This window comes from Oenanthe melanoleuca, chromosome 28 (assembly GCF_029582105.1).
Source record: "Oenanthe melanoleuca isolate GR-GAL-2019-014 chromosome 28, OMel1.0, whole genome shotgun sequence".
NCBI lineage: Eukaryota > Metazoa > Chordata > Aves > Passeriformes > Muscicapidae > Oenanthe > Oenanthe melanoleuca.
Genome location: NC_079361.1, coordinates 3,908,698 through 3,931,283, shown reverse-complemented (window position 1 = coordinate 3,931,283; position 22,586 = coordinate 3,908,698). Strand labels below are relative to the sequence as shown.

The 22,586-nt window shown below is 62.0% G+C and overlaps 2 protein-coding genes across 2 annotated transcripts; both read right to left on the bottom strand.

Moving 5' to 3' along the window:
- Positions 1 to 6,830: 6,830 nt before the first annotated feature.
- CILP2 (cartilage intermediate layer protein 2) lies at positions 6,831 to 15,531 on the bottom strand. The gene is made up of 9 exons (XM_056512642.1): positions 15,444 to 15,531; positions 14,509 to 14,598; positions 12,756 to 13,028; positions 10,930 to 11,205; positions 10,369 to 10,395; positions 9,759 to 10,052; positions 9,556 to 9,664; positions 9,316 to 9,473; positions 6,831 to 9,229 (listed from the first exon to the last, which is right to left on the bottom strand). The coding sequence occupies exons 1-9, from the start codon at positions 15,529 to 15,531 to the stop codon at positions 6,864 to 6,866; spliced, it is 3,681 nt and encodes a 1,226-aa protein (XP_056368617.1). The 3' UTR covers positions 6,831 to 6,863.
- A 3,181-nt stretch (positions 15,532 to 18,712) lies between these two features.
- Positions 18,713 to 22,578, bottom strand: YJEFN3 (YjeF N-terminal domain containing 3; the record flags this gene model as incomplete). The annotated part of the gene is made up of 2 exons (XM_056512371.1): positions 18,713 to 19,433; positions 22,020 to 22,578. Coding segments are annotated over 2 exons (759 nt in total), but the record flags the coding sequence as incomplete, so codon positions are not given.
- Positions 22,579 to 22,586: the final 8 nt, after the last annotated feature.

Below are 22,586 nucleotides of genomic sequence, written 5' to 3'. Positions count from 1 at the left end.
TTCTGGCTGGAATTCCACAGCTGGATCAGGTTGGAATTCCACAGCTGGAAAGATTCTGGTTGGAATTCCACAGCTGGATGGGGTTGGAATTCCATAGAAAAATTCAGGTTGGAATTTCATATCTGGGTGGGTCTGGAATTCCACAGCTGGATCCTGACGGGAATTCCATATAAAAATCCTATTTGGAATTCCACAGCTGGATCCTGGCTGGAATTCCATGGAAAAATCCTGGTTTGAATTCCACAGCTGGAAAGATTCTGGTTGGAATTCCACAGCTGGATGGGGTTGGAATTCCATAGAAAAATCCTGGTTGGAATTTCGTATCTGGGTGGGGCTGGAATTCCACATCTGGATCCTGGGTGGAATTCCATGGAAAAATCCTGGTTGGAATTCCACAGCTGGATCCAGATTGGAATTCCATGGAAAAATCCTGGTTGGAATTCCACAGCTGGATCCTGGTTGGAATTCCATGGAAAAATCCTGGTTGGAATTCCACATCTGGGTGGGTCTGGAATTCCACAGCTGGATCCTGGTGGGAATTCGATAGAAAAATCCTGGTTGGAATTCCACAGCTGGATCCTGGCTGGAATTCCATAGAAAAATCCTGGTTGGAATTCCACAGCTGGATCCTGGCTGGAATTCCATAGAAAAATCCTGGTTGGAATTCCACAGCTGGATCCTGATGGGAATTCCATAGAAAAATCCTGGTTGGAATTCCACATCTGGATCAGGTTGGAATTCCATGGAAAAATCCCGGTTGGAATTCCACATCTGGATTCCGGTTGCAATTCCATAGATGGATCTGGGTTAGAATTCCACAGAAATATTCTGGTTGGAATTCCACAGCTGGATGGGGCTGGAATTCCACAGCTGGAATTTTACAGTTCAGGATTTCCCAGGGATTCCCCAATTTGGGGTCCCCAGGGATGCTCAGGTCCGGAATTCCAGGGATTCCCCGATTTGGGGTTCCCTGGAATGATCCAATTTGGGATTCCCCGATTTGGGGTTCCCTGGAATGATCCAATTTGGGATTCCCAAATTTGGGGTTCCCCGATTTGGGGTTCCCTGGAATGATCCAATTTGGGGTTCCCAGGGTTTGGGATTCCCTGGAATGATCCAGTTTGGGATTCCCCAATTTGGGATTCCCCGATTTGGGGTTCCCTGGAATGATCCAATTTGGGGTTCCCAGGATTTGGGATTCCCTGGAATGATCCAGTTTGGGGTCCCCAGGAATTCCCCAATTCGGGATTCCCGGGGATTCCCCAATTTGGGGTCCCTGGAGATGCTCTGGATCCCTTGGGATGCTCAATTTTGGGGTCCCCTGGAATGTCCAGGATCCCCTGGAATGTTCATTTTTGGGGTTCCCGGGAAAGATCTATTTTGGGGTCCCCTGGAATGTTCAGTTTTGGGGTCTCCAGGGATGCTCAGGATCCCAAATACTCAATTTTGGGGTCCCCAGAGATTCCCTGGATCCCCAGGGATGCTCAATTTTGGGGTCCCCTGGAATGTTCAGGACCCCCAGGGATGTTCATTTTTGGGGTCCCCAGGGATTCCCTGATTTGGGGTCCCCGGGGATGCTTTGGATACCCCGAAATTCTCCATTTTGGTGTCCCTGGAGATGCTCTGGATCCCTTGGGATACTCAATTTTGGGGTTCCCAGGAAAGATCCAATTTGGGGTCCCCAGAAATGCTCAAGATCCCCTGGGGTGCTTAATTTTGGGGTCCCCTGGAATGTTCAGGATCCCTGGGAATATCCGAGTTTGGGGTCCCCTGGAATATCCAGGATCCCCTGGAATGTTCATTTTTGGGGTTCCCGGGAAAGATCTATTTTGGGGTCCCCTGGGATGCTCAGTTTTGGGGTCTCCAGGGATGCTCAGGATCCCAAATACTCAATTTTGGGGTCCCCTGGAATATTCAGGATCCCCAGGGATGCTCAGTTTTGGGGTCCCCGGGGACGCCCCATTTGGACAGAGGATCCCAAATTTTCCTTCCCCTTTTCACCCCCTGTTCCCTCTCATTTTTTTTAAAATTTTTTTCTTTTTTAAAAATTTATTTCTGTGGTTTTTTCTCTATTTAGGGCCTCCCCAGCTGCTTCCTTTTGTCCTTTTCATTCAGACCCTGTCATTACATTTTCCATTCTTTCAAAGAAAGAAATTTAAAAAAAAAATAGAAACACAAAAGCGGCTTCCCAAGCTCCTTTCCAACTCCTCATTCCTGGGGGGAAGGGGGTGGAATATCCCAAAATTCCCCCCCAAGAAAAAATCCAAAAAAATTCCCAAATTCTCCCACTTCCCTGTGGGGTTTTTAAGAATATTTTTTGGGTTTATTTTTTGGGTTTTTTTGAGGTTTTTTTTTTTTGGAGGGGGGAATATCCCAAAACATAAAATCCTCCACGAGATCCCGACGTGCTGGCACATCCTTTTCCCCTTTTTTTTTTTTTTTTTTTTTTTTTTTTTTTTTTTTTTGGGATCTGGCCATCCCAAATTACCGGGGCGGGTCGGGAGCTGCCGGCTCCGGGCTCCCGTTCCCATTCCCGCTTGGAATGAGGCCTGGAATGGGGAAAAGAAGCAGCTGAGTTTATTTTTTATCCCATTTTCCCCTCTCTCCCGGGATATTCCCAGCCCTTCTTCTGCCTCCGGGGTTGAATCCATCTCTGGATCACCCCAAAATTCACATTTAGGGGACGTTTTTGGGAATCCTCGCTCCATCCCTATCCCACATTCCCTTTTTTTTTTGTGTTCCTGGTGCTAAAAAAGGAGGGAATTGAGGGGTTTTAACCCAAAAATCCGCTCTGGATCCCCCATCCCACAGATCGGTGATCCCGGGGTTTTCCTGGGATTGGGATTCACCCTTCCTGTCCCTCTTTGGGGTTTTTTTGCCTTTCCCCCATTTTTTTTCTCCAATTTTCCCCCATTTCCCCCCTTTTTTTTTTGCCTTTTTCCCTTTTTTTCGTTCCCGGCTCCAGGGAGCCGCTTCCACCTGCCCCAAACCGAGCAGGAAGTGAGAAACGATCCCGCATTCCCGACATTCCCACACTGAATTCCCAAATTCCCGGATTCCCACAGGATCCTGGATTCCTGCGTTCCCAGATTCCCTAATTCCCGCATTCCTGGATTCCCACAGGATCCCGGATTCCCACACTGAATTCCCGAATTCCTGCATTTCCACAGGATTCTCACATTCCCGGCATTCCCACACTGAATTCCCGAATTCCCACATTCCCACAGGATCCCGGTATTCCCACACAGAATTCCCAAATTCCCGCATTCCCTGATTCCAGAATTCCCACAAGATCCTGATTCCCACACTGAATTCCGGAATTCCTGGATTCCCACAGGATCCTGATTCCCACACTGAATTCCCGAATTCCCACATTCCCACAGGATCCTGGCATTCCCACACAGAATTCCCACATTCCCGCATTCCCACATTCCCACAGGATCCCGGCATTCCCACAATGAATTCCCAAATTTCTGAGTTCCTGCATTCCCACAGAATTCCCACATTCCCGGCATTCCCACACTGAATTCCGGAATTCCTGGATTCCCACAGGATCCCGGCATTCCCACACAGAATTCCCACATTCCCGCATTCCCGGATTCCCACAGGATCCCGAATCCCCGCATTCCCTCATTCCTGCATTCCACAGGATCTCGGATTCCTGGCATTCCTGGACTCCCGGATTCCCACAGGATCCCGGCATTCCCACATTGAATTCCCACATTCCCTGATTCCCACATTCCCTCATTCCCGTATTCCCAGACTCCAGAATTCCCACATTCCCCCATTCCCACAGGATCCCGGCATTCCCGGATTCCGGCATTCCCCCATTCCCACATTCCCACAGGATCCCGGATTCCCCATTCCCCCATTCCCACATTCCCCCATTCCCACAGGATCCCGGTTTCCCCCATTCCCGGATTCCCCATTCCCACATTCCCACAGGATCCCACATTCCCCATTCCCACAGGATCCCGGATTCCCCCCATTCCTCCATTCCCACAGGATCCCGGATTCCCCCCATTCCCACATTCCCGGATTCCCCCATGATCCCGGATTCCCCCCATTCCCGGATTCCCCATTCCCACATTCCCACAGGATCCCGGATTCCCCATTCCCACATTCCCACAGGATCCCACATTCCCACATTCCCACAGGATCCCGGATTCCCCCATTCCCACATTCCCGGATTCCCCCATTCCCGGATTCCCCATTCCCACATTCCCACAGGATCCCGGATTCCCCCGTTCCCACAGGATCCCACATTCCTACATTCCCACAGAATCCCGGATTCCCCCATTCCCACATTCCCGGATTCCCCCCATTCCCACATGATCCCGGATTCCCCCATGATCCCGGATTCCCCCCATTCCCCCATTCCCCCATTCCCACATTCCCACAGGATCCCGGATTCCCCCATTCCCACATTCCCGGATTCCCACAGGATCCCGGATTCCCCCCATTCCCGGATTCCCCATTCCCACATTCCCACAGGATCCCGGATTCCCCATTCCCCCATTCCCACAGAATCCCGGATTCCCCCCATTCCCACATTCCCGGATTCCCCCATGATCCCGGATTCCCCCATGATCCCGGATTCCCCATTCCCCATTCCCACATTCCCACAGGATCCCGGATTCCCCATTCCCACATTCCCACAGGATCCCGGATCCCGGCCCTGTCCCGGCCGCTGCCACCGGGAGCATCCCCCGGGTTTCCCTGGGGACAGCGGGGACAATTCCTGGCACAGGAGAGAAGCGGGATCCGGGAAAAAAACCGGGATCCAGGGGTGAACAGGATCCAGGGAAAACAGAATCCAGGGACAGAGAACACCCAGGAAAAGGAGAATCCAGGATAAGGAGAATCCAGGGAAAAACAACAACCAAGATAGGAAGAATTTGGGATAAGGGACAGTTGGGATAAGGAGAATTCAGGATAAGGAGAAATCGGGATAAGGAAAATCCAGGGGAAGAAACCACCAGGATAGGGAGAATTGGGGATAAGGAAAATCCAGGGAAAAACAACACCCAGGATGGGGAGAATTCAGAATAAGGAACAGCCAGGGATGAGTAGAATCCAGGGATGAGGAGAATCCAGGATAAGGAAAATCCAGGGGAAATCAACACCCAGGACAAGGAGAATCCAGGATAAGGAGAATTCAGGGATAAGGAAAATCCAGGATAAGGAGAATTCAGGATAAGGAAAATCCAGGGAAAAACAACAGCCAGGATGGGGAGAATTCAGAATAAGGAACAGCCAGGGATGAGTAGAATCCAGGGATGAGAAGAATCCAGGAGAGGGAAAATCCAGGGAAAAACAACAACCAGGATAGAGAGAATCCGGGATAAGGAGCAGTTGGGATAAGGAGAATTCAGGGATAAGGAAAATCAGGGATAAGGAAAATCCAGAATAAGGAAAACAACAACCAGGACAGGGGGAATCCAGGACAAGGAGCAGCCGGTATAAGGAGAATTCAGGTTAAGGAAAATCCAGGGAAAAATAACACCCAGGATGAGGAGAATCCAGGGATAAGGGGAATCCAGGATAAGGAAAATCCAGGGGAAAACAACAACAGGGACAGGGGGGAATCCAGGACAAGGAGCAGCCAGGCACAGGCAGCACCCAGGTTTTGGGAAGGAGGGGTTGGAATGAGGCCTCGCCGTGGAATCTCAGCATTCCAGGTGCCTCCTCCCCTCCCTCTCCCTCTCCCGCCCGCCGTGGGATCGCATCCCGGCGGGACGGGGCCGGGATTTGGCCGCGTTTTCAGCCAAGGAACCTCCCCCCCGAGGGCCCCCGCGCCCCCTTTGATCCCGCATCCAGCGAAAAGGGTGGAAAAAAGGGTGGAAAAATGCCGCGCCGGGGCCAGGGCGGCTTGGAGAAGGGAAATGTTGTCCCAGGTTTGGCCCCATAAAACGCCGCCTGTTCCATTACAGCATCCTCGGCTGGGACGGCGAGGAGGGGAAAAAAAAAAAAAAAAAAATAGGGGTGGGGACACCCAAAAAAAGCTTCTGGGGGACACCCAGGTGGCAGCAGGACAGAGCCACCCTGTCCCTCGCCCTGCTGGGGTCACGCAGGGGGTGGCCAGCTGGTGGCTTGGCACACCCCGGTGCCAGGAGGGGGGCGCTGGGTGGGTCCCCCCGCCTCGTCTGCCACGTCCCGCTGGCCACGGCGAGCTGGCAACCGGCCCCTCCTCGCTCTGTGCCAGAGCTGAGCCCGGCCCGAGGCAAACAGGAGCGGCCGGGATGGTGCTACCGAACGGGGACAGGGTTTGGGGACAACGGGGACACGCGGGGACACGAGGGGTTGGGTCCCCCCCCCCCCCCAGTCCCGGAGAAGCCCAGCAGCCAGGCGGGTGTATAATAAGAATTGTATATTTTTATAATAAATAATGTACAAATCCGCCCAAATCTGGGCCGCAGAGGCACCGGACCCCGCGTGTGGGTGGCACCGTAGGGAGGGAGGTTTTATCCGCGTTATCCTTGGGGTTTCCTCCCTCCCCCAAAAATCCAGTTTTTTGTAGGATTCGGGGATGAAATTCTCCCCGCGCTGGGGACAAAGCACCGGGCGGGGACCCCCCCCCCCTTGCCATGCCCGCCCCTACTCCCCTCTTTTTAATTCTTTTTATTTCGACCCCCACGGCGGGGCTGAGCACCAAGAGGAGGCAGCGGCAGCACCGGGGGGGATGGCGGGACCCCCTCCCCACGTCCCCGCTGTCCCCCCCACCCCCCCTCAGCTCCGCGTGTCCCCCCAATTCTTCGGGCGTTATAAATGAGCGCGGCCAAAAAGCGACACAAAAAAAAAAAAAAAAAAGAAAAAGAGGGGGAGGCGACAAAGCAGCGCCGGGGAGGGGACACGGAGGGGACTCAGCGCTGTCCCCTCAGCCGGCCCGGTCTCCGCTGGGGGGTCCGGCGGGTGGGGCCGGGGGCTCCGGAGGAGAAGTCCATCACTTCGGGGGGAGCGCGGCGCAGCTCGGCTCTCCCCATCTCCCTGCGGATCTCCTGCAGCGCCTCGGCCGGAGCGCTCAGCAGGCGCTGGAAGAAGCTCTCCCTGCCCGGCGGGCGCTCCTGGCAGCTGAAGGTGACGGCCGTGCCCTGCCCCGCTCTCATCTCCCTGGAGAAACCATCCGAGGTGCCCGCGAAGCAGCGGCCGATGGCGATTTCCTTGGCCAGCCGCGGGTTCTGGTCCGTCACGGTGTAGATGCCGTAGTTGTGGCCCAGCGGGTCCAGCGGGGCCAGCATGGAGAAAGCCCCGGTGTGGTTGTTGTCGGCCAGCGGCGGGTGGCGGCTCAGGTAGTCCCTCAGCAGCCCGTTGATGGCCGTGCGGCGGCAGCTGCCCTGCGGCGCGATGGACACCAGCGTTCTGTCCGCCAGGCTCTGGTCGAAGAGCATCCCGCCGCACTTGAACTCCACGCAGGCCGCCGAGGTGCTGTCCAGCAGCGGGTCCCGCACGCTCCGGCTGTCCCGCAGCCCGTAGAGCTGGCCCCGAGTGCGGGGGTGGCTCCCCCCGACGTTCCGCGACCTCACCATGTACTCCTGCGGCCCCTCCAGCTGCACCTTGATGAAACACGCGCGGAACTCCTGCGGGTTGGGCCACCACGCCAGGTAGTCGCCGGTCCAGGAGGTGACGTCGCTCTCCTTGAAGGGCACCACGTTGTACTCGTACTTGTCCACCTCCACGCGGTAGAAGCGCAGGTGGTTGGCGCTGACCGGCGCCTCCTCGCACTCCCGCAGGCTCCGGTAGGAGTAGACGGGCCCGTTACTCTCGTCCACGTTGTTGGGGTCGGGCTTGGCCACGTTGATCTGGAACGCCGTCTTCTTCAGCGCCGCGTCCTCGTGGTCCGAGCGCCGGTAGCCCAGCTTGCCCAGGTAGGGCTGGGCCACCCCCACGGCGTTGGGGTTGAGCTTAGGGCTGGAGGCCACGGCTTCCAGCTCCTCGCCACCCAGCGTGGCCGTGACCAGCGCCGTGTAGGCGTCGGGGCGCTGGCTGTCGCAGAAGGCGGGCAAGCAGGCGCCGTTGGGGCCGGTGACCACGCTGTCGAAGCGGCCCCAGGCCCGCGGGTTGCTGGGGAAGCCGGGCTGCGGCTCCAGGTTGACGAGGCTGACCACCACCCCTTCCAGCTGCTCGTAGGGGTTGAACTTCTCGTTGCTGTAAGCCCTGACCTTGACGAAGCAGCGGCGATCCTCGGGCACGTCCAGGTTGAAGAGGCGCCGCTCGCGGATCTCCAGGTTGCCCACCAGGAATGTTCTCTCCTCCCTCTTCCTGCGGCCGCCTCCCGCCGGCCTCAGCACGCCCTCCTCCTCCCACAGGCCGCTCTCGGGGTTCAGGGACCACAGCTTCATCTTCTGCAGGTGCTCCGCCATCCACACCTGCCCCGCGTCCATCCTCACCTGCACCGGCCCCGCCTGCAGCTCCGCGCCGCTCTCCCCTTCTCGGAAATCCACGGCGAACATCCCGTAGGTGCGCAGCGGGACGATTTCCCCCTCGGCGTTGGCGAAGCTCAGGTCGCTGGAGGCTGCGCTGGCCGTGCCCATGTCCCGGGGGTCCACGAAGGTGACGCTGGCTTTGACCGTGCCGTTAAAAACCTCCCCGGACGGCCGGAGGAAAACTCCCGCCGGCAGCAGCAGCTCCCCGACGGGCTCCCGGCCGCCGGACTCCCCCAGCGGGATGGCGTTGCTGCGGCCGCCGTCCAGCTCCACCGGCTCCTTCTTGCGCAGCATCTTCACCTCGTGGTACACGGCTCCTCCTCGCCGGTCGAAGGGCAGCACCTTGACCGCGTCCACCAAGCGCTGCCGGCCGTCCACGAAGCGGGCGACCAAGCGCCGCGTGTCCGGCGGCACCTCGATGGTGAAGGAGCCCTGGTAGCCGGTGAAACCCACTTTCCTCCCCCCGAGGAAGATGTGGCCGAAGCGCAGCGGCTCCCCGGTGTCGGCCGCCGTCACCCGGCCCTGCACCAGCACCCGGGGCTGGGCGCAGGGCCCGCAGCCGCACTCGGCCACCACCTTGACGGGCAGCACGGATCCCGCGCACCGCACCTGCCTCAGCTCCATCCTGCGCACCCCGCAGCAGCGCCCCGGCTGCTCCCCGCACCCCGCGGGGCCCCCCGGGCACGGCGAGGCCGGGCAGCGCCCCACGTTGTAGTAGCGAGAGCCGCCGGCGTCCTGCGGGCACTCGCTGGGCAGCTCCACCAGGCTGGGCTCCGGCTCCGCCCTGCAGCTCTGCTGGCCCTGGGCTAGGGGAGGGCACGCAGGGGGGTGGCATTAGAGGGGTCAGCGGGGGTGTCGCCACCCCGGGGGAGCCCCCGCGGTGCTCGCTCACCCAGCACGGTGAGCCGCGCGGGCTCGGAGCGGATGGCGCCCGCCTCGGAGCTGGCTTTGCAGTGGTAGGTGCCCGCCTGCCGCGGTGCCAGCCCCCGCAGCTCCAGGCGGCCGCTGGAGCGCTGGGCTGGCCCCTCCAGCAGCGTCCCGTTGTGGTACCTGCGGGGACAGGCGACAAGGCTCAGCGGGGACGGCGCCACCAGCACCGCCCGCGCTCCCTCCGCCCGCAGCGCCGCCTCACCAGAAATATTTTTGGGGCGCGGGGGTGCCCGAGGCTTTGCAGCAGAAGGTCACGTCCTGCCCGGCCTCCCGCACCTTGGCCGCGGGGTGCAGCACCATGTAGGGCTTCTCTGCCGAGGGTTAAAAAGGCCAGCTAGCCCGCGGGCGACCGCGGCTCGCCCCGCCAGGGGTTCCCCCAAAACCCACGCGCGCCCCACTCCTCACCGAGCCGCCGCAGCCTCAGGTGCGCCACGGCCACGCCCGAGCCGTTGGTGACGATCGGCGCCAGCGCCGGGGCGAAGCCGTCGCGGCGGGCGCTGATGTTGGCCGAGGGGCCGGGGCACAGCCCCGAGGCCGCGAACCGGCCGCGGGCGTCGCTGCGGGCCAGCGGCACGGCCGGGTGGCCGGCCAGGTAGAGGAGGGCCCCGGGCAGCGCCACCCCGCTGGATGTCACCACGGTGCCGTGCAGCGCCAGCCCCGGGCAGCCCGCGGGGGACGGTGAGGGGGGCGCCGAGGGGGCTGCGAGGGGGAAGAAATGAGAAGCGGCAGGTGTGAGCACCTGGCAAAGGTGCTGAAAGCACGCTTCACAGGTGAGGGTGAAATGAGGGCGGCGTGGCTGGAGACAGCAAGGTGGGTGCTTTAAAATCTTCCCACTCGTGTCCCCTCCCCAGCAGTCCCCAGGTGGGTGGCTCGGGGTCCCTACCTGCCCGACCTGCCAGCCCTCGGCTCACAGGTGAGTGGCAGCACGGGGTTCAGAGATCCCTACCTGTGCACAGGTGAGTGCCGTGGACCTGGGCAGGGTTTGGGGGTCCCTACCTGCCATCCCTCAGGTGACACCTACCTGGGCAGGGTTTGGGGGTTCCTACTTGTCATTCCCCAGGTGTGCCACGTACCTGGGCAGGGTTTGGGGGTCCCTACTTGTCATTCCCCAGGTGTGTCACGTACCTGGGCTGGGTTTGGGGTCCCACCTGTGCTCAGGTGTGTCACGTACCTGGGCAGGGTTTGGGGTCCCACCTGTGCTCAGGTGTGTCATGTACCTGGGCTGGGTTTGGGGTCCCACCTGCCATCCCCCAGGTGAGTGTCACGTACCTGGGCCGGGTTTCTAATCCCCACCTGTGTCCAGGTGTGCCACATACCTGGGCTGGGTTCAGAGCTCCCTACCTGTCATCCCTGAGCTCACAGGTGAGTGTCACGTACCTGGGCAGGGTTTGTGATCCTCACCTGTGCCCAGGTGGTCACGTACCTGGGCAGGATTTGGGGTCCCACCTGCCATCCCCCAGGTGTGTCACATACCTGTGCAGGATTCAGAGCTCCCTACCTGCCATCCCCCAGGTGAGTGTCCCGTACCTGGGCCGGGTTTGTGATCCCCACCTGTGCCCAGGTGAGTGTCCCGTACCTGGGCGGGGTTTGTGACCCCCACCTGTGCCCAGGTGAGTGTCCCGTACCTGGGCGGGGTTTGTGACCCCCACCTGTGCCCAGGTGAGTCCCGTACCTGGGCAGGGGGCGCCGCACGAGCGCCGCTCGCTGGCCTTGCCGCGGCACTGCAGCTCCTTGAGCGGGGCGGGGCTGCGGGAGCTGCGGCAGCGCCGAGCGCGGCTCTGCGTGCCCCGGGTGCCGCAGGTGCTGCTCGAGCAGGGGCTCCAGGGCGACCAGTGCGACCAGTAAACGTCCCCTGCGGGAGGGAGGGGTGACTGGGAGCCGGCAGGTGAGGGGTTAAACGGGGAGCGATGCGCACCTCAGCCCCCCGTGCTGCAGCACGGGTGAGATACAGGTGAGGTACAGGTGGGACACAGGTGAGATACAGGTGGGATACAGGTGTGATACAGGTGTGACACAGGTGAGATACAGGTGGGATACAGGTGTGATACAGGTGTGACACAGGTGAGATACAGGTGGGATACAGGTGAGATAGAGGTGGGATACAGGTGTGATACAGGTGAGGTACAGGTGTGACACAGGTGAGGTACAGGTGTGACACAGGTGGGATACAAGTGAGATACAGGTAGCATACAGGTGATACAGGTGTGGCAGGTGAGATAGAGGTGTGATACAGGCGGGATTCAAGTGTGACACAGGTGTGACACAGGTGTGACACAGGTGAGACACAGGTGAGATACAGGTGGAATATAGGTGTGCCAGGTGTGCCAGAGGTGGGATACCACCATCCCAGGTGTACTCCAGCTGCCCCAGGTACCCGCAGATACCCCCCAGATACTCCCCAGGTACCCCATATACCCCTCAGGTACCCCAGGTAGCCAGGTATCCCAGGTAGCCCCACTGCCCCGCAGGTAGCCCATGTACCCCAGGTAGCCCAATCTTCCCCAGGTACCCACGTACCCCAGGTGGCCCAAATCCCCAGCAGGTACCCAGGTACCCCGGTAGCCCAATCCCGCCGCAGCTAGCCCCGGTACCCCGCTAGCCCAATCTCCACGCAGCTGGCCCCAGTAGCCCAGGTAATCCAGGTACCCAGGTGCCCCCATGTACCCCAGCTAGCCCCGGTACCCCTCTAGCCCAATCCCCCCGCAGCTAGCCCGGTACCCCAATCCCCACGCAGCTAGCCCCGCAGCCCCGGTAGCCCAATCCCCCCGCAGCTAGCCCAATCCCCCCGCAGCTAGCCCGGTAGCCCACGTACCCCAATCCCCCCGCAGCTAGCCCCGGTACCCCATGTACCCCGGTACCCCGGTAGCCCAATCCCCCCGCAGCTAGCCCCGCTAGCCCAATCCCCCCGCAGCTGGCCCGGTACCCCGCTAGCCCATCCGCCCCTCAGCTAGCCCCGGTACCCCGGTACCCCGCTAGCCCAATCCCCCCGTAGCTAGCCCGGTACCCCGCTAGCCCATCCGCCCCGCAGCCAGCCCGGTACCCCGCTCACCCCGCGGGCACAGGAAGCGCACGCTGTAGTTGGCGCAGACCCCGGTAGCCCAGGTACCCCCATGTACCCCGCTAGCCCAATCCCCCCTCAGCTAGCCCCGGTACCCCGGTACCCCGGTACCCCAATCGCCCCGCAGCCAGCGCGGTACCCCGGTACCCCGCTAGCCCATCCGCCCCGCAGCTGGCCCCGGTACCCCGGTACCCCGCTAGCCCATCCGCCCCGCAGCTAGCCCCGGTACCCCGCTAGCCCAATCCCCCCGCAGCTAGCCCGGTACCCCGGTACCCCAATCCCCCGCAGCCAGCCCGGTACCCCGGTACCCCAATCCCCCGCAGCCAGCCCGGTACCCCGCTCACCCCGCGGGCACAGGAAGCGCACGCTGTAGTTGGCGCAGGCCGTGCCCGGGCGCTGCTCGCGGTTCAGGCAGCGCAGGCCGCGCTCGGGGCTGGCGAGCACCCGCTGGCCCAGCGCCTCGGGCGAGCGCCGGTCCGCGCTGCGAGCCTCCATCGCCACCGGGCGAGCGCACACCCGCGAGCCGTAGTAGAAGCGGATGGCGGCCAGGCTCTCGTGGTCGCCGTCGCCGCCCGGGTGGTCGATGTTGAACCAGGAGGTCCAGGCGGCGCCTTTGCCTGGGGGAGGGGGTGAGGGGTGGGGACAATGAGGGGATGGGGACAGTGTGTGGAGGGGGGGGACAGAGGGGACAGTGGGGATGGGGTGGGAATGGGGACAGAGTGAGGTGGGGACAGTGTGGGGATGGGGACAGAATGGGGACAATGGGGATGGGGTGGGGATGGAGACAGTGTGGGGACAGTGAGGGGATAGGGACAGTGTGGGATGGGGACAGTGTGGGGTGGGGACAGTGTGGGGTGGGGACAGTGTGGGGTGGCGTCAGTGAGGGGATGGGGACAAAGTGGGGACAATGGGGATGGGGTGGGGATGGGGACAGTGGGGATGGGGACAGTGGGGATGGGGACAGTGTGGGGATGGGGACAGTGTGGGGACAGTGTGGGGTGGGGACAGTGGGGATGGGGTGGGGATGGTTTGGGGACAGAGTGAGGATGGGGTGGGGACAGCTTGGGGACAATGTGGGGACAGAGCGGGAATGGGGTGGGGATGACTTGGGGGTGGGGACAGTGTGGGGATGGTTCAGGAATGATTTGGGGTCAGAGTGGGGACATCGTGGGGATGGATTGGGGACAATGTGGGGACATGAGGGGATGGGGGGGGATGGTTCAGGAATGATTTGGGGACAGAGTGGGGACAGTGAGGGGATGGCTCAGGAATGGTTTGGGGTCACAGTGGGGTCAGAGTGGGGATGGCATAGGGACAGTGTGGGAAAGCTTGGGGACAGCGAGGGGACACGGAGGGCAGCGGGTGTGGGGGTGAAGGGTCACAGGGGGGTCACAGGAGATGGGAATTGTCCCCTGAGGCCACGGGAATGTCACAGTGGGGTCACAGGGAGGGGGCACAGGAATGGCCAGCAGGACCCTGGGGGTGGCCAGCAGAGCCCAGGTGTGGCCAGCAGAGCCCAGGGGTGGCCAGCAGAGCCCAGGGGTGGCCAGCAGAGCCCAGGGGTGGCCAGCAGAGCTCGGGGGTGGCCAGCAGAGCCCAGGGGTGGCCAGCAGAGCTCGGGGGTGGCCAGCAGAGCCCAGGGGTGGCCAGCAGAGCCCGGGGGTGGCCAGCAGAGCCCAGGGGTGGCCAGCAGAGCCCAGATGTGGCCAGCAGGACCCTGGGGGTGGCCAGCAGAGCTCTGGGGGTGGCCAGCAGAGCCCGGGGGTGGCCAGCAGAGCTCTGGGGGTGGCCAGCAGAGCTCTGGGGGTGGCCAGCAGAGCCCGGGGGTGGCCAGCAGAGCCCGGGGGTGGCCAGCAGAGCTCTGGGGGTGGCCAGCAGAGCCCGGGGGTGGCCAGCAGAGCCCAGGGGTGGCCAGCAGAGCCCGGGGGTGGCCAGCAGGACCCTGGGGGTGGCCAGCAGAGCTCTGGGGGTGGCCAGCAGAGCCCGGGGGTGGCCAGCAGAGCCCGGGGTGGCCAGCAGAGCCCGGGGGTGGCCAGCAGAGCCCGGGGTGGCCAGCAGAGCCCGGGGGTGGCCAGCAGAGCCCGGGGGTGGCCGTACCTGCCGTGCCCAGGTCCAGCTCCTCCAGGTCGGGCTGGGCTTTCCAGGGTTTCCCAGCCTTGCCCGGCTCCGAGTCGTTCTCCAGCGGCTCTGGGGGGCACAGAGGTGGCACTGCCACATCCCCGGGTCCCCCCCCAGCCGTGTCCCCTGCCCTGAGTCCCCCCAGTCCCGGGGGACAGGATTTGCAATGTCCCCGAGCCAGGCTGGCCGTGTCCCCGAGGTGGGCTGCGGTGTCCTGGTGACACGAGGGGTGACACGAGGGGTGGCACGAGGGGTGACACGAGAGGCTTGAGCCCACCCCATATCCATGGGAAACATTCCCGGCCACCTCCCGGACAAGGACACCAGCCACTGTCCCTGTCACATCCCTGTCACAAATCCCGTCCCAAATCCCGTCCCAAATCCTGTCCCTGTCCCCTCCCTGCCCCTTTTCCCTGTCCCAGTCCCATCCCATCCCTGTCCCTGTCACTGTCCCATCCCTGTCTCTGTCCCTTTTCTCTTTTCTCTTTTCCCTTTTCCCTTTTCCCTTTTCCCTTTTCCCTTTTTTCCCTTTTCCCATTTCCCCTTTCCCCTTTCCCCTTTTCCTCTTTCCCTTTTCCCTTTTTTTCCCTTTTCCCTTTTCCCTTTTTTTCCCTTTTCCCTTTTCCCCTTTTCCCCTTTTCCTCTCTTCTCTTTCCCTTTTCCCTTTTTTTCCCCTTTTCCCTTTTCCCTTTCCCTTCCCCCTTCCCCTTTCCCCCATCCCTTTCCCTCCCCCACCACAACCCCAACCACAACAAAACCCCCAAAAAAATCCCCATCCACCCCTCCCCCTCTGCAGCTGCCACCTGTCCCACCCCCCCAGTGCCACCCCCACCACATCCCACTAAAAAAAAAACCCCAAAAAAAAAAAAAAAAAAAAAAAAAACAAAAAAAACCCCCAAACCCCTTTTTTTTACCTGCAACCCCCGCGAGGCTGGGAGCCGCCAGCTGTGCCAGCTGTGCCAGCAGCTGTGCCAGCTGTGCCAGCTGTGCCAGCTGTGCCATGGCTGCCGCCGGGTGGCGAGTGCGGCGCTGCCGGAGCCGGCCCGGCTTTTATAGGGCGAGGGTTCGCCCCTGCCCCGGGATTCCTGGAGCCGAGTCAGGGTCGGGAGCGCCGCCCGCGGCTCCGCCGGCTCCCGGCGTTTTGTTTTTGTCGAGCTGCTAAAATTGGATGCTCTCGGGAATGCGGCGGGGAGGGAGGGGGGGAAATAAAAAAAAAAAAAAAAAAATTTAAAAAAAAAATTATAAAAATATGGGAAAACGGAAAAAAAAAGGATGGGGAGATGGAGGTGGTGGTGATGTCCTTGGGGATGTGGAGGTGACAAAATTGGGGATCCCGTGGGGAGGTTGGGGGTGTCCCGGATTTTCCCGAGTCCTCCGGTTCTTCCTCCCCCTCGAGTTCCCCCTTTTTGACCCAAATTTGTAGCTGGGATCTGGGAGTTCGCGCTCTGGAAGGGATTGGAAGGGACTGGGATGGACTGGGATGGACTGGGAGCCTCCCAGGTGCCCCAAATTCCCCCAAATCTCCCCGCATTCCTTTTTTACACATGACTGGAATTTGGGAGTTTGCTCTCCTGAAGGGGCGCTGGGATGGACTGGGGTGGACTGGGATGGACTGGGATGAACTGGGATGGACTGGGAGGAACTGGGATGGACTGGAGGAGGTTTGGGATGAACGGGGAGCCCCCGACCCGCAGCCAAACCCCAAAACATCCCAAAAGCGCCCAAATCTGCCCCCGAATTCCCTCTCGTCCCAAATCCATCCCCAAAATTTGGGAATTCGCCCTCCAGCGGGGCACTGGGAGGAACTGGAGGGACTGGGAAGGGCTGGAGTGGATCTGGGATGAACGAGGAGCCCCCGACCGCAGCCAAATCCCAAAACATTCCAGAAGTGTCCCTGTCCCAGATCCCAAATCTGCCCCCAAATTCCCTCCCGTCCCCTTTGAATCCCAAATCCGCCTCCGAAATTTGGGATTTCACCCTCCGGAGGGGCACTGGGAGGAACTGGAGGGACTGGAGAGGATTTGGGATGGACGAGCGGCCCCGGCCGGCGGAAATCCCGGCGCATTCCCGGCATTCCGGCGCGTGCCGAGCCCCCCGGGCGGGATTGGGGTCGGGGGGGGATTGGGGTCACAGGGGGATTGGGGTCACACAGAGGGATTGGGGTCACAGGGGGAATTAGGGTCACAGGTGGGATTCGGGTCATGGGGGGGATTGGGGTCAGGGGGGGATTGGGGTCACAGGGGGATTGGGGTCACGGGGGGGATTGGGGTCACAGAGGGATTGGGGTCACACGAGGGATTGGGGTCATGGGGGGGATTGGGGTCACGGGAGGGATTGGGGTCACAGGAAGGATTGGGGTCAGGGAGGGATTGGGGTCACAGGAAGGATTGGGGTCAGAGGAGGGATTGGGGTCACAGAGGGATTGGGGTCACGGGGGGGGATTGGGGTCACGGGGGGATTGGGGTCAGGGGGGGATTGAGGTCAGGGAGGGATTGGGGTCACAGGGGGATTGAGGTCAGGGAGGGATTGGGGTCACAGGGGGATTGGGGTCACGCGGGGGGGATTGGGGTCACGGGGGGATTGGGGTAAACAGAGGGATTGGGGTCACGGGGGGATTGGGGTCAGGGGGGGATTGAGGTCACGGGGAGGGTGGGGTCACAGAGGGATTGGGGTCACAGAGGGATTGGGGTCACGGGGGGGGATTGGGGTCACAGGGAGGGATTGGGGTCACAGGGAGAGTTTGGGGTCACAGCAGGGATTGGGGTCACAGGGGGGGATTGGGGTCACACAGAGGGATTGGGGTCACACAGAGGGATTGGGGTCACAGGGAGGGATTGGGGTCACAGGGATTGGGGTCACAGCGGGATTGGGGTCACGGGGGGATTGGGGTCACAGAGGGATTGGGGTCACACAGAGGGGTTGGGGTCACAGCAGGGATTGGGGTCACAGGAGGGGATTGGGGTCACAGGAGGGATTGGGGTCACGGGGGGGATTGGGGTCACAGGAGGGATTGGGGTCACAGAGGGATTGGGGTCACAGAGGGATTGGGGTCACAGGGGGATTGGGGTCACACAGAGGGATTGGGGTCACGGGGGGGAATTGGGGTCACAGAGGGATTGGGGTCACAGAGGGATTGGGGTCACAGGAGGGATTGGGGTCACGGGGGGATTGGGGTCACGGGGGGATTGGGGTCACGGGGGGGATTGGGGTCACAGAGGGATTGGGGTCAGGGGGGGGGGAATTGGGGTCACAGGAGAGATTGGGGTCACAGAGAGATTGGGGTCACAGAGGGATTGGGGTCACGGGGGGATTGGGGTCACACAGAGGGATTGGGGTCACAGGAGGGATTGGGGTCACAGAGGGATTGGGGTCACAGGGGGATTGGGGTCACAGAGGGATTGGGGTCACAGGGGGATTGGGGTCACGGGGGGGATTGGGGTCACGGGGGGATTGGGGTCACAGGAGGGATTGGGGTCACAGGGGGGATTGGGGTCACAGGGGGGGGATTGGGGTCACGGGGGGATTGGGGTCACAGCAGGGATTGGGGTCACAGAGGGATTGGGGTCACAGGGGGGATTGGGGTCACAGAGGGATTGGGGTCACAGAGGGATTGGGGTCACAGGAGGGATTGGGGTCACGGGGGGATTGGGGTCACAGAGGGATTGGGGTCACAGAGGGATTGGGGTCACAGAGGGATTGGGGTCAGGGGGGGATTGGGGTCACAGGGAGGGATTGGGGTCACAGAGGGATTGGGGTCACAGGAGGGGATTGGGGTCACATCAGGGATTGGGGTCACGGGGGGGATTGGGGTCGGAGGGGGGGATTGGGGTCACGGGGGGGATTGGGGTCAGGGAGGGATTGGGGTCACAGGGAGAGTTTGGGGTCACAGCGGGATTGGGGTCATGGGGGGATTGGGGTCACAGGAGTGATTGGGGTCACAGGGAGAGTTTGGGGTCATTGGGCAGGTTTGGGGTCACAGACACCCCGTCCCTGCCAGGACAGACACCACGGCTGCATTTGGGGTCTCAGGGCCACCAACATTTTATTATTTCGGGTTCTGGGGTCACCAGGGCAGGTTTTGGGATCCGAGGGCAGTTTTTGTGGTCCCAGGGCTGTATTTGGGTTCCTAGGGCAGTTTTTGGGGTCCCGGGGCAGTTTTTGGGATCCGAGGGCACATTTTGGTATCCCAGGGCAGTTTTTGGGATCCCAGGGCAGTTTTTGGGATCCCAGGGCAGTTTTTGGGATCCCAGGGCTGTATTTGGGATCCCAGGGCAGTTTTTTGGGATCCGAGGGCATATTTTGGGATCCTGGGGAAGGTTTTGGGATCCCAGGGCAGTATTTGGGATCCCAGGGCAGTTTTTGGGGTCCCGGGGCTGTATTTGGGATCCTAGGGCAGTTTTTTGGGATCTCGGGGCAGTTTTTGGGGTCCCAGGGCAGTTTTGGGATTCCAGGGCTGTATTTGGGATCCCAGGGCAGTTTTTGGGATCCTAGGGCAGTTTTTGGGATCCCAGGGCTGTATTTGGGATCCCAGGGCTGTGTTTGCGATCCTAGGGCTGTATTTGGGATCCGAGGGCAGTTTTTGGGGTCCCGGGCAGTATTTGGGATCCCGGGGCTGTATTTGGGATCCCAGGGCAGTTTTTGGGATTCCAGGGCTGTATTTGGGATCCCAGGGCAGTTTTTGGGGTCCCGGGGCGGTTTTTGGGGTCACAGCGGCACCACGCAGTCGCTGCCCGGGTACTCGGCGGCGCCGATCCCGAACTTGCGCCGCAGCTCCTCGGGCACGAAGCGCCCCGCCAGGAAGTGTCGCCGGCCCTGGAACCGCCGCGTCACCTCCTTGGGCGCCGCCAGCGACACCAGCACGGCCGGACTGATGTCACCAGCGCCACCCGCGGCGGCTGTCCACCCTGGGGATGGGGACACGGTCAGGGGACAGCGGGGACACGGACAGGGGACACCCTGGGGACAAGGACAGGGGACAGCGGGGACACGGACACGGTCAGGGGACAGCGGGGACACGGACAGGGGGACAGCGGGGACACGGACAGGGGACACCCTGGGGACACGGACAGGGGACAGCGGGGACAGGGACAGGGACAGGGGACAGCGGGGACACGGACAGGGACAGGGGGACAGCGGGGACATGGACAGGGACAGGGGGACAGCGGGGACAGGGACTGGGGGACACACCCTGGGGACAGGGACAGGGGACAGCGGGGACAGGGACAGGGGACACCCTGGGGACAGGGACAGGGTCAAGGGGACACCCTGAGGATGGGGACAGGTGACACCCGGGACAGGGACGGGGTCAGGGGGACAGCCTGGGGACAGGGACAAGGGGACACCCTGGGGACAGCAGGGGACACATCCCACCCTGGGGACAGCGACAAGGTCAGGGGGACAGCGGGGACAGGGACAGGGGACACCCTGTGGACAGCAGGGACAGGGACAGGGGGACACCCTGAGGATGGGGACAGGTGGCACCCGGGACAGGGACAGGGTCAGGGGGACACCCTGGGGACAGCAGGGGACACATCCCACCCTGGGGACAGCGACAAGGTCAGGGGGACACCGTGGGGACAGCGGGGACAGGGGGACAAGCGGGGACAGGGACAGGGGGACAACCTGAGGATGGGGACAGGAGGACAGCCTGGGGACAGCAGGGGACACATCCCACCCTGGGGACAGCGACACGGACAGGGGGACACCGGGGGGACAGTGACAGGGACAGGGGGACACCCTGGGGACGGTGGGAACAGGATCATGGGGACACCCTGGGGACAGCGGGGACACCAGGGGATACATCCCACCCTGCGGACAGGGGACAAGGGACACCTGTGACACCAGGGGACACGGACAGGGGACAGGGGGCACAGCAGGGGTCATGGAGAGGGGTCAGGGTGAGCCCAGGGGACACACGCCACCCTTGGGGACACAGAGAGGGCACAGGGGTGACCCCAGGGGACACAGCCCACCCTGGGGACACGGGCAGGGGGCAGAGGTGGCACCAGGGGACATGGAATGGCCTGGGTGTCATCGAGAGGGGTCAGGGTGACCCCCAGGGGACACACGCCACCCTTGGGGACACAGAGAGGGCACAGCGGTGACCCCAGGGGACACATCGGGGACACAGGGAGGTGACGGAGGGGCAGAGGGAGGGCACAGGGGAGTGACAGAGGGGGGTGACACAGGGAGGTGGCACAGGGGACACAGGGAGCAGGGAGGTGACACAGGAGTGGCACAGGGGAGTGACACAGAGGTGACATAGGGGAGCACAGGGAGGGGACACAGGGGTGACACAGGGAGGGGACACAGGGGTGGCACAGGGAGCAGGGAGGGTGACACAGGGAGGTGACACAGGGGGGCACAGGGAGATGGGACAGAGGTGACACAGAGGTGACACAGGGGGGCACAGGGAGGGGACACAGGGAGGTGACACAGGGAGGTGACACAGGGGGGCACAGGGAGATGGGACAGAGGTGACACAGAGGTGACACAGGGGGGCACAGGGAGGGGACACAGGGAGGTGACACAGGGAGGTGACACAGGAGTGGCACAGGGAGATGGGACAGAGGTGACACAGAGGTGGCACAGGGGGGCACAGGGAGGTGACACAGGGGGCACAAGGGGCACAGGGAGGTGGCACAGGGAGGTGACACAGGGTGGCACAGGGAGGTGGCACAGGGAGGTGACACAGGGTGACACAGGGAGGTGACACAGCAGTGGCACAGGGAGGTGGCACCGCCGCTGTCCCCGATGCTTTGTCCCCCGCGGCTCCGCCCGGCGCTGCGGGAGGGGGGAGGTGACACGGCCAGCGCGGGGGGGGGGGGGACACGGGTGATGACAATCCCAGACACGCGGGGAATGTTTGGGAATGACACATCTGGCAGCGACACATCTGGCAGCGACACCCGCGCATGACGTCATGTCTCGGGCCGGGCATTTGTTATTTCCCGTGGATGCCCCGAACCCTCGCGGGGGGGACGGGAGTGTCCCCAACCCTGCCAGGGACACCTCGGGAATGTCCCCACCCTGCCAGGGACACGTCGGGAATGTCCCCCACCCTGCCGGGGCCACCTCGGGAGTGTCCCCACCCTGCCGGGGCCACCTCGGGAGTGTCCCCAACCCTGCCAGGGACACCTCGGGGGTGTCCCCACCTTCCCCGGGTCACGGCGGGGACACCGAGGGGACACGAGCAGCACCTGAGGGGACAACGAGGGGACACTGAGAGGACACTGAGGGGACACCGGGGGGACACTGAGGGGACACTGAGAGGACACCGAGGTGACACTGAGAGGACACCGAGGTGACACCGGTGACACCGAGGGGACACGAGCAGCACCTGAGGGGACACTGAGAGGACACTGAGGTGACACTGAGGTGACACTGAGGGGACACTGAGGGGACACTGAGGGGACACTGAGAGGACACCGAGAGGACACGGAGGGGACACCGAGGTGACACCGGTGACAGCGAGGGGACACGAGCAGCACCTGAGGGCACATCCAGGCTGACGATGGGGACCCGGATGTGTCGCAGCGTCGCCAGGATGGCCGCGCACGGCTCGGTCCCCTCTGTCCCCGGGGCCACCTCCGCCCCCAGCACCGCGTCCACCACCGCGCTGTACGCGTCATTGAGGAGCTGCACCTGGCGGGACAGCGACAGCGACAGCGGCAGCGACAGCGACAGCGAGAGTGACAGCGAGAGTGACAGCGACAGCGACAGCGACAGCGACAGCGAGAGTGACAGCGACAGCGAGAGTGACAGCGAGAGTGACAGTGACAGCGACAGTGACAGCGACAGTGACAGCGACAGCGACAGCGAGAGTGACAGTGACAGTGACAGAGACAGCGACAGCGACAGCGACAGCGACAGCGACAGTGAGAGTGACAGTGACACCAACAGCGACAGCGAGAGTGACAGCGACAGCGACAGCGACAGCGAGAGTGACAGCGAGAGTGACAGCGACAGCGACAGCGACAGCAACAGCGAGAGTGACAGTGACAGCGACAGTGACAGCGACAGTGACAGTGACAGCGACAGCGACACCAACAGCGACA